This window comes from Mastigoproctus giganteus, chromosome 1 (genome assembly GCF_048544385.1).
Source record: "Mastigoproctus giganteus isolate SK-2022 chromosome 1, ASM4854438v1, whole genome shotgun sequence".
Lineage (NCBI taxonomy): Eukaryota > Metazoa > Arthropoda > Arachnida > Uropygi > Thelyphonidae > Mastigoproctus > Mastigoproctus giganteus.
This window is the reverse complement of record NC_143575.1, coordinates 54,541,869-54,555,136: the sequence shown is the minus strand read 5'-3', so window position 1 is coordinate 54,555,136 and position 13,268 is coordinate 54,541,869. Positions and strand designations below refer to the sequence as shown.

Below are 13,268 nucleotides of genomic sequence, written 5' to 3'. Positions count from 1 at the left end.
GCACAAGGCATAATACCTTAAGAGTAAGAGTTTAATATCTATATAATATCAGTGTAGATGCACCATAGATAACTCTTAAGAAACTACAATGGTAGTATGGGAGGCATCATGTGCTCTGTATCTCATATTGTGCTCTTCCTTCACAACGAGTTTCCATGGTATTGCACTACCTCGAATAAGTAATGTTTCACTAAAAGAGAAGACCATTGTTACTTATTCTCAGTGAGTACCACCACCCAGACAGCACTATTTCAAAGCTATTGGCCTATCATCAGTGGGTGGGCAGGTATCCTGGTATTGCAAACATGACATGGTGGTGGTACTTCTCTATTAGTGAAGTCTTCTCTATTAGTGAAGCATTACTTATTCGAGGTAGTGCAATACCATGGAAACTCATTGTGAAGGAAGAGCACAATATGAGATACAGACCAAATGATGCCTCACATACTACCACTGTAGTTTCTTAAGAGTTATCTATGGTGTATCTACACCGATATTATATAGTTATTTTTTATATAGGAACAGAGAGAATTCTTTGCAGAGGTGGACAAGGTGTTGGTGCTCTGTTTCTTTAATGGTTTGGTGTCCACTTCTGCTCCTGCCAACACAGTTAGCAAGGGCGCTTCCATAGCCAGGTGGGCAGGAGCAGCAGTGCGTAGCACACGCTTCTTGATTAGACCGGGGTTCGAGCCCCATGACCACCAAATACGGAGGATGCAGAAAGGTCAGGGAATGACCACTGCATATCCCTGGAGCAATATGGCCTTAGTTGCTAATGCTCCTAAAAACCAAATAACAAACAAACAAATAAACAGTTAGCAAGAAGCCTTAGTTGTTGTTTTTCTTGTATTTGATCCTGCAATAACACCTTCTTCCAGCTTGGTTTTGCTGGTTAATACGAGTAACTTCTGTTGAGTTCTCTGACTGCTGGTAGATGGCTATTCTTTGGACTCTTTATCTTTTGGAGAATACAGGCGATGATCAGTCTCTAGGATGTGATACTTCTGCTTATCTGTGAAAGTGTCTCTTCATCGGTTTCTGTTGTAACCTACACGTCCAGCTCGTTGTGATGATCAGTCTTTAGGATGCGATGCTTGTGCTCATCTATGGACAGTGTCTCTTCATCAGTTTTTGCTGTAGCCTACTTGTCAGGTTGTTGTGCTGTAGCTGAGGGAATGACCATTACACAGTATAGTTGATTTGTAATGTGAATATGAAATTTGTATTGTTATAATTGTATACTGTACTATACTATACTATTTCTATATATATGGCAGATTTGCCAGATTTGTTTTTGGCTAGGGGCCGCTTTACTCAATAAATGAATGAAAAAAATGGTGATAGATCGATTTCTATTGGATACTTGGAATGTGCATGCCAGGATGCCTATTCTATGAAGTATTCGTCTTCACCGATACTGTTCACAATAAAATATTTATGAAAAACTTTTGTTCTGTTAATTTTGTCGAGCAGTGTATGTTTGCACTGTAGAGGGTGTCATCACCTTTCTCCTTTTTTATTTTGATTTGATTCTGCTTTGAATGTTGAGTATCTTGGAGATCAGTTAGCAAAATCACACCTTGCCAAGTATAACTCATTTTTCATTAATTTGCTGCCTCCAGTTCTGTGGTATAATAAAGGTTTTTATTTCTACAATAATCTTGGAGATATAGCCACATTTGTCTTATTAGTAACATGCAGGACATATCCTCCTAAATAACTAGTATATGTAGAAATTCTATAATAATTTCAAGAAAAATAATTAATAATATTTAGTAAATCCATTTTAAAAGTTTGTGTATTTCAGTCAAGCTATAATTCTTCTCTCATTTCTAAAATCTGTTAGTTATTAGCCCAAAAAAAGGAAATAAGTATTATGTATTATGAGTGTTAATGATAATGATTTTGTTCACTTTTACCAATCACAGCAGACTCTCGATTTACTGGGATCGGATTAATCGGGACACTTCAAGTCTCCAAATTAAAAAAAAAAAAAAAAAAAAAAAAACCCCAACCAACAAAAAATCATAAAATTCAACAAGTAATAACTAGAATAGGTATAAACAGATGTTTTGCAAGTCGTAAATAAGCGAAAAGAAGCAGCATTATAAGTCATAATTGGGAGATTAATGTACCTATTATCTTGAAACCCCCGCTGTCTTCACACCCACTGCTCAAAAAAAAAAAAAAAAAAAAGCAGCCAAATGTTTAGTTTGTTTCGTTATTTATGTCAGGGGTGTAAATTTTTTTTATAGTAAATAATTTATTTTTTTTTTTGTTTAGAAATCGCAAAAATGATGGGTAAATGCAAAGGAGTTGAGCTTTCACTTAAACAAAAACTTGCAATTATTGCAAAGTTTGAAAACGGTGCTTCCGTTAAATCTTTAATGATGAACAATTATAATGTTAGTGACCAAACCATATGCAACATCGTAAAAAATAAAGGGATGCTATTAGATTTAATATTGACATCGCAAAAAATAAAGGGAAGCATCGTATATTGGACATGCGAGTTAATTTTTTATCTATCGTCATATTTTTTATGTAGGTTGCTGAACATTTTTTGATACAATTTGTCCCCGACTTATGCAACTTCGGACTTACAAATTTAAAACAAAAAAAAAAACCATAAAATAAGCAATCAATAATGTTGATCACGGCATGCACAAATTGCACAAGTGAGGTACGGAGTAACAAGCAAAAAAATAAGAAAGAAGAGAAGATTCTTACAATTTATTTATGATTTTTTTTATATGACTGAAGATTTCAGTGAAGGGACAGACATTTCACCATAACAACGTAAAAATCCACAGAATTGTAGATTGCAGTTATTGGTATTTTTTCAAATGCAATAAGATGAGTTTACTACCTTTTAGTAATTAGATGCACGAACAAAAAAGCCCAATAAATGGAAAGTGCAAATTGTTTTTATTGTTTTTTGGTAGTGACCTCCAAATGTGCTTTAGTAAAAAGTGAGCTTGCGTGGGGTGATAATAGTGAGTTTTCGCCTTAACCCTGTGACGTTCTTTACAGAAAATTCATTTTGACCGTTATCATGGTGCTGACTAAGAGAATAAGTGACAGCAGTACTAGTAAATCTACCAAGAAAAGGAAAACGATCGATTTGGATCAGAAAATTAAAGTAATAATCAAGTATCGCACTGAATTCAGATTTGTCAATAATAATATAGTAGCAATATGTTATTAGTCATTCCATAGTTACATAAAACTCAACAAAGTGAGAAGTCCTGGAATGTATCTCTTACGTATGTCGGGGACATCTGTATTTTTAGATTAACCGGGATTTGTTTTTTACCATCTATCCCAGAAAATCAAGTCTACTGTATTTGTTATTTTCATCAGTTTTTAATTCATTATTTTGATTTTTTTTTTTTCTGAATTTGAAAATGAAGAAATAGTTGCCTTGAAGAAAAAAGTGTTATAATTTTCTTTCCTCCAGATCTGTATATCAGGATAAGAGATAGTGTGCTTATGTTTATGCAAAAGCATAAGCACATTATGTGTAAATCATTCATTAAATCGGATGTTAACTGAATGCTACATATTGTGCTTCATGTCAATTGTAAAGTATTTTACATATGTTAATGATAATTTTATTTTATAGGTTGCACTTTACTGTCGACAGGAACTTCACATTCGAACCACAGCAAATTTCCTTTTAGCATATTCATCGTCATCTGAAAAATGCAGGCCATTTTTAAGAAAATATTTCAGTACAACCATTCAGCTACCTTCAGATTGGATTGAGGTTTCAGAATTATATCAAGTAAATATGCTTAATTTGTATTTTTATAATTTAAGCTTCCCCTTTTATCCCTTCAACTAGTAATCACACAAGTAATAACCCTGACTTTTTAACTGTTATATGGTATAACATCATGTAATGTATAGGACTTTATTATTATATGGTTAAATCATTATATTTATTTTATAATGATTTATAGTGATGTTTATATTGTGTATAATATATATATTTTTTTGGTTGTAGCTATTTGATTCACATTCCAAGTTTGGATCTCTGCCATCTGCTTTAAGAAAAGCACTAAAAGATACTTTTAAGAAGTTTAGTGAATATCAACTTGGTATGTTTTATTTACTTCCTTTAGTTTTTCAGATTAGTAGACTTCTTTATGTTTCTGTTTAGGCACCCACTTATATTTGGTATATTGCTATTCAAATAGATTAAAACATTTATAGAAAAAATACTTTGTAGGTGATTATTTATTGGCTCATTAAGTGCAATATGCCAAAAAAGAATATTACATATTTTATGTTTTTAAATATTTGATAGTTAAATCTTAAAATTTAATTTGAATTCTCAGAATGGTTTAGTAACATCTTTATCAACTAATAAAAAATAATTGCCATCTCTGGAAATATTTTCAGTTTTCCACTTTATTGTGTTTTGCCTCCTAAATGCAAATTCTTTTTAGTTTCTTAAGTGAAATGCAAATGGATTCTCATAGTAAGAAAGACTCATCCATTTTTATGATGAGAATTAGCATTTTCATTCTTGAAACAAATGATTGCTCCAAACACTCAAGTGCATTTGGAGCAAAAGCATTAAGCGAATGAAAGCTATAAAATATTACTGTACATGAGTTGGCAGCACCCTGGTTGTATATGCTGCTAAGAACAATATAAGCTTTTTTGGTGCCTGGTTACCCACAGATAAAGAGGCAATCTCTGAAATGGTCATCTGAAAATGGCATGTATTCCAAAAAATAGTCACATGCTTCTTAGGGAGCAGTACTCTTTTGAAGTGCAAGACTGGGGAAACTTGTGGTGATTTGAGATTTATGCACTTTGCAGCAAATTTAATTTGCTATTAGCCATGTATGTAACCAAGACTTTTGCAACTCGTGTACAGTAATTATTTAAATTTAAATAAAACTTCCCCACATGTATTACAGTATCTTTTTAATGTGGTGCCATATGTTAGAAATAATGATTTAAATTTCATTTGTATACAGTATAGTGTTAAATATATTGATTCTTAGTTTTGTTTGATTGATATAACTTGCCAATAGTTCTCTAATGTTGTCTAATCAGTATCTGTTTTGATATGCAGCAAAATATAATAAAGTTAAAGGCAAAAAGAAAAAAAATCAAGTTGGAGAGACCACGGTTTCAGGAAAGAATATAGAGAAAGTAGGTCATAAAACATGATACATTTAAAAAATAAAAAAAACTTATTTTACAGTATATTAAATAATAGATTTATTTTTTTGACTTCAGTGAATCATTAAAGAGACTTTCAGGTTGTTGAACTAAATAAAAAGAGCTGTTCTGTAAAAAAAAAAAAAAAAAAAAAAAAATATGAATTTTGTATATTAACAATGCAGAGGCTATTGCATTGGAATAGCTCGTGAAAACCAAATCAATAAGCCAGTACTTACATAATACTAATTCCAATTTACAAGATGAATTCTATATAGAAAAGTTTTTTGTTTTTTTATGTTGTTTTATGCATAGAGAAAATTCTTTATTCATAGGAAAAATTGAAAATAGCTGTGTGCAATACCTTTGTTTTGATTTTTATCATGTCACATTTTATGTAGAAGATTTTAGTTAATGAAATCTGTTTCGTTATACTAAAGAAGTTGGAGAGAAATTCGTTGAAACATTGTTTTCTTCATGCTGAGTTTTTATTAAATCATCTGGTGAGTATGGGCTTGGCACACCCAGGGTGCTGAGCTGGATATCATCATTCTTCTCTTTCTTGGTGTTCCTTTCTTCAACTCTCTCTCTCTCTCAGGGTAACTCAGAAATTTTTTTTTTTTGGCTGTAAGCCTCAGGCTTCCTTGCACCATATGGATAATAATAATAATAATAACTAGGAGGCTGTGTCCCCTGCTCGCCAACCCCTGTGCACACTTTTCTACATAATATGTAGAAGTATGAAGGAGTAAGTCAAATCTTTTCTATGTAAAAGACACACCTGTTGAAATGCACTGACTGATATCTAATCTAATATATAAAAGAAAATAGAAAGTGTAAGAAAAAAGTATAAAAAGTAAAATTGTGTGAATGTTGAGTGAATGCTGACATCTGGCCATTAGGGTAACCCCCAGGTCTGTTGGACAGCTGCAAAAAGCATGCTCCACTATAGGGATCTCTTTCCCTAAGTTCTTTTATTTCTACCATCTGGGGTGGTTGAACCTCCTTCCCCCAATCCCATTTCCCCCATCCTGGGTGGCCCTAACCCCCCTTTGCCTGGTAGCTCACCCCACCACCACCCACTTTCAACTCCCACCCTCTGGACCAGGATGGGTGTCCTGTACCAGGGGTCCCCTTACTGTCTCTCCTTTCAAGTCAGGCAGGTGCCCCAACTACTGTCCCCCTCTGTTCTCTACACTTTTTATCTCACCCTCTTCCTATCTCCCCATTATCTCCTAATAAATAACTTTCTTTTTTTAGTTCACCTTGCCAAATCTTTCTTCTCTCCCTAATGTGTCTTGGCCTGCCTCCCCAGGGCTGGATGGAAACTTGGGGTGTTAGTGGCTCTCCACAGGCCCCCAGGCTAAGTGGCCAGCACAACCCACACTATTACTTCACAAAACACACATGCATATTCTATACAGAGCAAAAATGCGGAGTTGGAGGAGACACCCGGTGCCGAAAGACATAAAATACTATGATCCATATATCTAATCAGGAAATGGTGCCTCCATATCCAGGTGGGTAGGAGCAGCAGTGCGTAGCACATGCTTTTGATTAGTCTGGGGTTCAAGCCCGTGACCATCAAATACGGAGGATGCGGAAAGGTCAGGGAATGACGATCGCATATCCACGGAGCAATATGGCCTTAGTTGCTAATGCTAACCAAATAACAACAACAATAATCAGGAAATTATTAGATACCGATCACAGATAAATATGTAATTATTTACCTGTGCATTTGTAGTGGGTGGAATTCTCAAGGTGGAATAAATATCACTATGTAATTATTTACCTGCATTTACATAGGTCACTTAGGAAAAGTCCTTTTGCTTTGGTTTCCATAATGCACAAGGAATATTGTTGCATCCAAAAGAGCAGGACTAAAATATTTACAAACTATGCAAATATTTAAAATATTTACAAAATACTAAACTATTTACAAATATAGAATAATTATTAATATACAAAAAACGTTACATTGGAACATCAATTGTGAGACAGTGAAGCACGTGTACAAGGTTGGTGAACGTTATGGAGGCAGTTGTCTTTTGTAGTGACATAATTGCCTCGCTCTCTTCTCCCATTGGCTCAAATAAATATCACTAGGAGGAAAACTTTTTTAATGTATAGAGAGATAATAATAATGATTAATTGTGATATTTTATCTCAAATAAAGGAAATTTCAGCTTTGTTAATGAAATACCATTCTGGTACAATTCAACTGCAATATTAGTATTAGTAATGGCCATATGGTACAAGGAGGCCTAAGACTTTTGCTGCACCAGCCAAAAAAAAAAAAAAAAGTAAAATAATAAATTAAATAAATACTTAATAAAAGAAAAGGAAAAAGACAACCTATGCATTTCCCTCCTCCTGTGACATTGTTTTCTTCATGCTGAACTTTGAATTTCTCCAAACTGTCAGCCTCAACCATGCATGTAGGTAACTTATTCCAGTAATTTATAACTTGCTGGATAAAATAAAACTTCCTGCAATCCAATCTAAACATAACTTGAATTTATGATCCCTAGTTCTAGAATCATTTATAATATAACCTTGAAAATTTCGGCCTCATTCATTTTACTTTTGCTGCTGAGAGCTTTAAACACCTCAATCAAGTCTCCTCTAAGGTGCCTTGTTTACAATCTGTGCAACCCACATATTCGAAGTCTTTCTTCATATGGATGCCCTTTTGTTGATCTTACTAGATGAGTTACCCATGGCCCCAAGTGCCAAGCGATCTTTCTAGTGCAATTATATAGCATTTTTCCTAGGGCGAGTACTAGTGCTTTCATAAACCTTCCATCGCTTGCAATGTTACTGCTGACTGTTTGCATTGTTACTGCTTCCCTCGCTGAGCAATATCACTGCTAATCCTGCTTTCAATGTTACTGCTATCGCTAGCAACGTACTGCTCTCCTCTCCTGATGATCACTTGGTTACTGATTGGCACCGCTCCTGCCTCCACATGGCGGGGCCCAGTAACTTTGGAGAAGGAATTCCCTCTTCCAGGGCATAAAGGAGCAGCAATGGATTGTGATGCATATCTACCGCTGGATTGCACAGACTCCAGACCTGTTAACACTGTCTCAGAGCATGACTCCAATCTTTCAAAGAGACTACGGACAGAAAAACAAATTACAGACATTCCAGCTTTTCTCATAATGCACTCACTATCCACACAACCTGTTAGCAAGCTATCATCTTTTCTAATACAGAAATGGTTAGAATCTGTTATTGGATGCCCTAAAATGGTGAGCCATCTCCAATCTTGCGACCTCAAATCAGTCAGAACTTTTTAAAGTTACGTACCTTTCAAGTCAGATATCAAAACTTCTTATCAGCATCTCACATTCAAGAAGAGGGTGTCCCACAGGGTCCCATACTGAGTCCCATCCCTATTTGTGATTAGGATCAACAATATATTGGAAGATCTTCCAAAAACTATTGAAGTATACATGTATGAAGTATACACCATATCCTGCCAATCACAAAATATGAATACTATTGAAAGACAGTTACAAATTGCTCTAAACAGAATAGGATACTATCTTGCTGAACAGAAATCCACAACCACTCATTTCTGCAAAAAATGATCACTCATCCTGATCCTGAGCTAAAGATAAAAAAATGTGCCGGTTCCTCTTGCTAACGCTGTCCGTTTTCTCTTGGCCTGATGCTAGATAGAAAACCGAACTTTCAAGCACATGTGGCCATCTGCTAACCATCTGCTTGAAGAAATTAAATATCCTTCAGTGTGTGTCATCCATGTCTCGAGGTGCTGATCGACATACCCTTATCCATCTTTATAGAGCTCTCATCAGGTCCCGTTTGGACTACTGTTCTCTAGTATATGACTCTGTGAGGAAGAGTACTTTAGTGTGATTAAATACCACCCAGCACAGTGCCCTGAGAGTTTCTCTAGGGGCTTTCAGAACCTCCCCAGTTCAGAGCCTTTACATTGAAGCCCATGAACCTTCCTTACATCTTCGGAGGAAAACATTACTTTTGATATATTCTGCAAAAATCTGCAGTCTTCCCTTTCACCCTAGTTGGAGATGCCTGTACAATACCGAATGGGAGTCATTTCATAATAACAGTAACCCAAATGAAAACAGACCTGCTGCACTTAGACTTAAAGAACTTACTCAAACGTGGAACATAGAAATTGGCAATATATATGAGGACATGACACCACCTGATCCACCGTGGACAAATGTCCCTGCAATTTACAATTATTTCCAACAGTGAGTAGAGAACACCTTGTTTCCCTTCAATATCACTCAGTTACATGAAACTTACTCTGCTTCTAATTCACAGGCCTGTGAGATCTATACAGACGGATCAAAAACTGAGTCCCAAGTAGGTGCTGTGGCAATCTTCCCATCATTCATTACCTGTAGAATGCAGTATCTTCACTGCTGAACTTTATGCAATAAATTTGGCTCAAGATCACATTACTGAACTTCTAATTTCATCTACCTTAATATACACTCACTCGCTCAGTGCTGTCTCTGCCATAAATAGTAATATCAACTCCTCTCACCCTGTAATAAAATAAATCCATTCTAAATTACTTGCTTGTAATGAGTCAAACCAAACTGTGACATTCTGCTGGATTCCATGACATTGTGGAATAAAAGGAAATGAGAGAGCAGACCTTGCAGCCAAATAACCAGATACTACTTTTTTGCAGACTTTTCAAACTCCATATACTGATTATAAACATATTATCCGTAAAGTGTGTTACAATAACTGGTCACTAATCTGGAGAGGTTATCCAGGAAACAAACTAGAACCAAATCTGTGGCTCTCCAGCTTCCGAAAAAGCAGACAAGAAGAAACAATTTTAGGAAGGTTAAGGATTGGGCATACTCACCTCGCCTTACTCACCTGTACTATTAACTAATGACAGTGCTCCCCCAATGTACATCATGTCAAGTACAACTGACCATTCACTATTTGTTAGTGGACTGTCCCCACTTTCAAAATATCTGCTTAAACACTTTTAAACCAATTGCTAATACACAATCATCAATAAATTTATTGCAGATTCTGGGAGATGATCCTAATAAAAAAGAACTATTTACTTTCCTAAATCGGATAGGAATATATCATAAAATATAGTTATTATTTCATATTCACCATTAGAAAGATACAATATGGTCTAGCAGCCTATGTGTCGTTAAACTCAACAACAACAAAGTTACCTGCCTTTGGACCTTTTCAAGAAGCTTGATATCTTTTTTTTAGGTGCGGTCTCCCTACTTGAACACAGTATTCCAAGTGTGGTCTAACAATAGCCTTATATAATGAGCATAATTCCTTATTTAATGGAATTATGATGTCCTTATCTCTACTAATTCACAGAATGATCCTTATTTGAAGTATAACTCTTTTATATTTAATACTGATTAATCAAAAGTACCATTACCTTTATTTATTTAGGATGATTTGTAATATGATTGACTGCCCTTACGTTTAGTTGATAGTTGAACAAAGTGTGCCTCTGATGGAGGCACACTCTGCTCAATCATTATGGAGTGGTATGGAAGCTTATTTTCTGGTTTCAAGCCTGAAAGTTTTGGGCATGTAAATTATGTAAAAACCATAGTAATCAGTAATTATTTAAAATATAATTCTATCTGACTTCTGGTTGTCTTAGAGTTGAACATCACTTTTAGTCATAAATATATTATGTATTTTGATAATTTTATTGTATTTTTTAAATATTTTAGTATATTTTGTGTTTAGTAACATGATTATTGATATTAAAAGAAAGATTTATTATTTTAAATGTGATATCAGCTTTATCTTTTTTTTTTTTTTTTTTTATTTGGTGATCGATATAAATTTTAATACATGTTTCTATATAACTGACTTAATTTTAGATTCTACATAATAATTCATTTAAATAAATATAATAATAAATGTTCTGTTTATACTCCAATATGACCATATAGGTCAGAAGATTTTACAACTAATCATTTTGACAAGAAGATACTTATTAATCATATTTATCAGTCATATGGGCTTGGACCATGATTAGTTTAATGCATATGCTACTGCATTTCTGTGCTGAATACTTGGCTACATTAGGCCTAATAAAAATAATATATTATATTAGATTAGATTCTTTTAAAAGAATAATGACCTGTTCTTTCTTTCTTTGCTTTTATCTATTGCTAAATCTTAATCTACACTTTTCAGCTATTTCTCACTCATTATTTCATTTAACTATATAAGTAATATAATTTTCATTAGAGATTTTTATATATTTAACATGGCTATATTTAAGCATAATATGCTAATAACAGCATATTTTTTAGGTTTCATCAGAAGTTGTTTATACAGAAGGGGAAGAAGCAGAGGAGAATATAAAAAAAAAATTTACATTAAAGCAGTTGATCCGATTAATACATATTAATGAGCCTGTAGAGCCAGTGCTATGCTTGCTTGGAAAAAAGTGAGTTGTATAGCATTCTAATTTTTTTTTAAATGTGCACATATACATTTAAGGTAAGATAAAAGATGTATATTATACAGAAATGAATTTAATCATTTATGTTTTAATAAGGACCCCACAACAGCATAGCAGTTTACTTGTTTAGAGAAGTCGGGGTTTGAATTTCATTGGACACTGGAAGAATTTTTAAAGGCCTCATTAACTGTGACTGTAGTTAGCCAATCTCAGATGGAGGAAGTGGGGTTTTGGCCTGCACAAAATGTGCTGTGGCATATTGTACAGACATAATACATGACAAACCGCATGAAATGACACACCATATGAACCAGTATACTATAACTAAAGAATCCCCCAAAATTTTAATAATTGTTACAAATTTTCATTCACAAATAACAGATATACTGTACAACTGTCATCAGAGAGAATGATGGGTTGTAGAATATATCTGTTATGTGAGTTTTGGCAGAGTGATGCCACAAAACAGTTGGTTAAATGTGTGAAAGAAAAAATAAATTTGACACGGTTGTATTGACTAAATGAACTTAGTGTTAAAGAATATAGATAAATGTCAGTGAGCAGGGTTGAAATATTACTGTTTCTGGCATTGAATGTTTGTATTTGTGAGCTAAAAAAGTTCACTCACTTCATTTTCCCACTCTTTCTAATAATTTGTCCAAACCAAAGTGGTTTGGACAAATTACTACCCACTTCAACATCACCAAGTGGAAGTCTATACGAACAGTCAATTATTCTCTGGCTGGATAGAGTTGTTATATCTATTTCACAACCATGTTTTTTTCTTTTCTTCAAATTAAATTTTTGCCCTCTTGTATCATGTCAGTGTTAAACTTCAAATGCCGCTTTTCCACCAAACCGTCTAATTTATCCAGTTCTTGTTGGGGTAGCATCACCTGATTATTTCTATTAATCACTCCACCTGCCTTTGTATCATCAATAAACTAAGACATGAAACCTGAAATTCATAAATTGATATCATTAATAAATATTAAAAACGGGGGGGGGGTACCACTGATCCATGTGGTACCCATTCATATTGAATGGTCACTGCTCCTTGAAGAGTAGTGGATTTCTCTTTGTCTCTCACCACTTAACCATCCATTTATCCATAGTAGTAACTTTCCCCTAATGTCATGTTTCTCCAATTTGTACAGCAGTAAAAAAGATCTTCCTTTAACAAATCCATTCTGTGAGAGTCTTAGCTCCAGCCCTTATCAAGATGTTCTTGCATTGCTTCTTTCACTATTAACTCCATTATTTCCCTGGCACAGATGACAGACTTACAGGTGTGTAGTTACCCATTTCACCATTTGAATCACCATTATGAATAGGAAATGCACATCCAATATAAATAATCAGTCCCTGAATCTCATTGAAACTTAAAATTTTCCAGTCCAGCTTCCTAACCAGAAAACCCAGTTTTCTGGTCAGAAGATCCAGCTGGTTGAAATGCTGAGCCTCTTGCAATTACTAATGACCCCCACAGATTGTGCATATACCTATCAGAATACCAGATAATTCTAACTTACACACCCTGCACTTGATCTTTTTCTCACAAACAACCCTTCAAAATAAACAGTTGAAGTGAGTAGGCCTCTAA

General features: G+C 34.4%; 1 protein-coding gene across 3 annotated transcripts in view; it reads left to right on the top strand.

Moving 5' to 3' along the window:
• LOC150090805 (telomerase protein component 1-like) overlaps positions 1–13,268 on the top strand; it is an 827,340-nt gene that overhangs the window by 75,811 nt on the left and 738,261 nt on the right. For all 3 annotated transcript variants that reach the window (XM_090372947.1, XM_090372938.1, XM_090372956.1), the window contains exons 6-9: positions 3,626–3,787; positions 4,010–4,103; positions 5,093–5,172; positions 11,514–11,650. In XM_090372947.1, the coding sequence (XP_090229073.1) occupies positions 3,626–3,787; positions 4,010–4,103; positions 5,093–5,172; positions 11,514–11,650 (473 nt within the window). The remainder of the gene's footprint in view (positions 1–3,625; positions 3,788–4,009; positions 4,104–5,092; positions 5,173–11,513; positions 11,651–13,268) is intronic.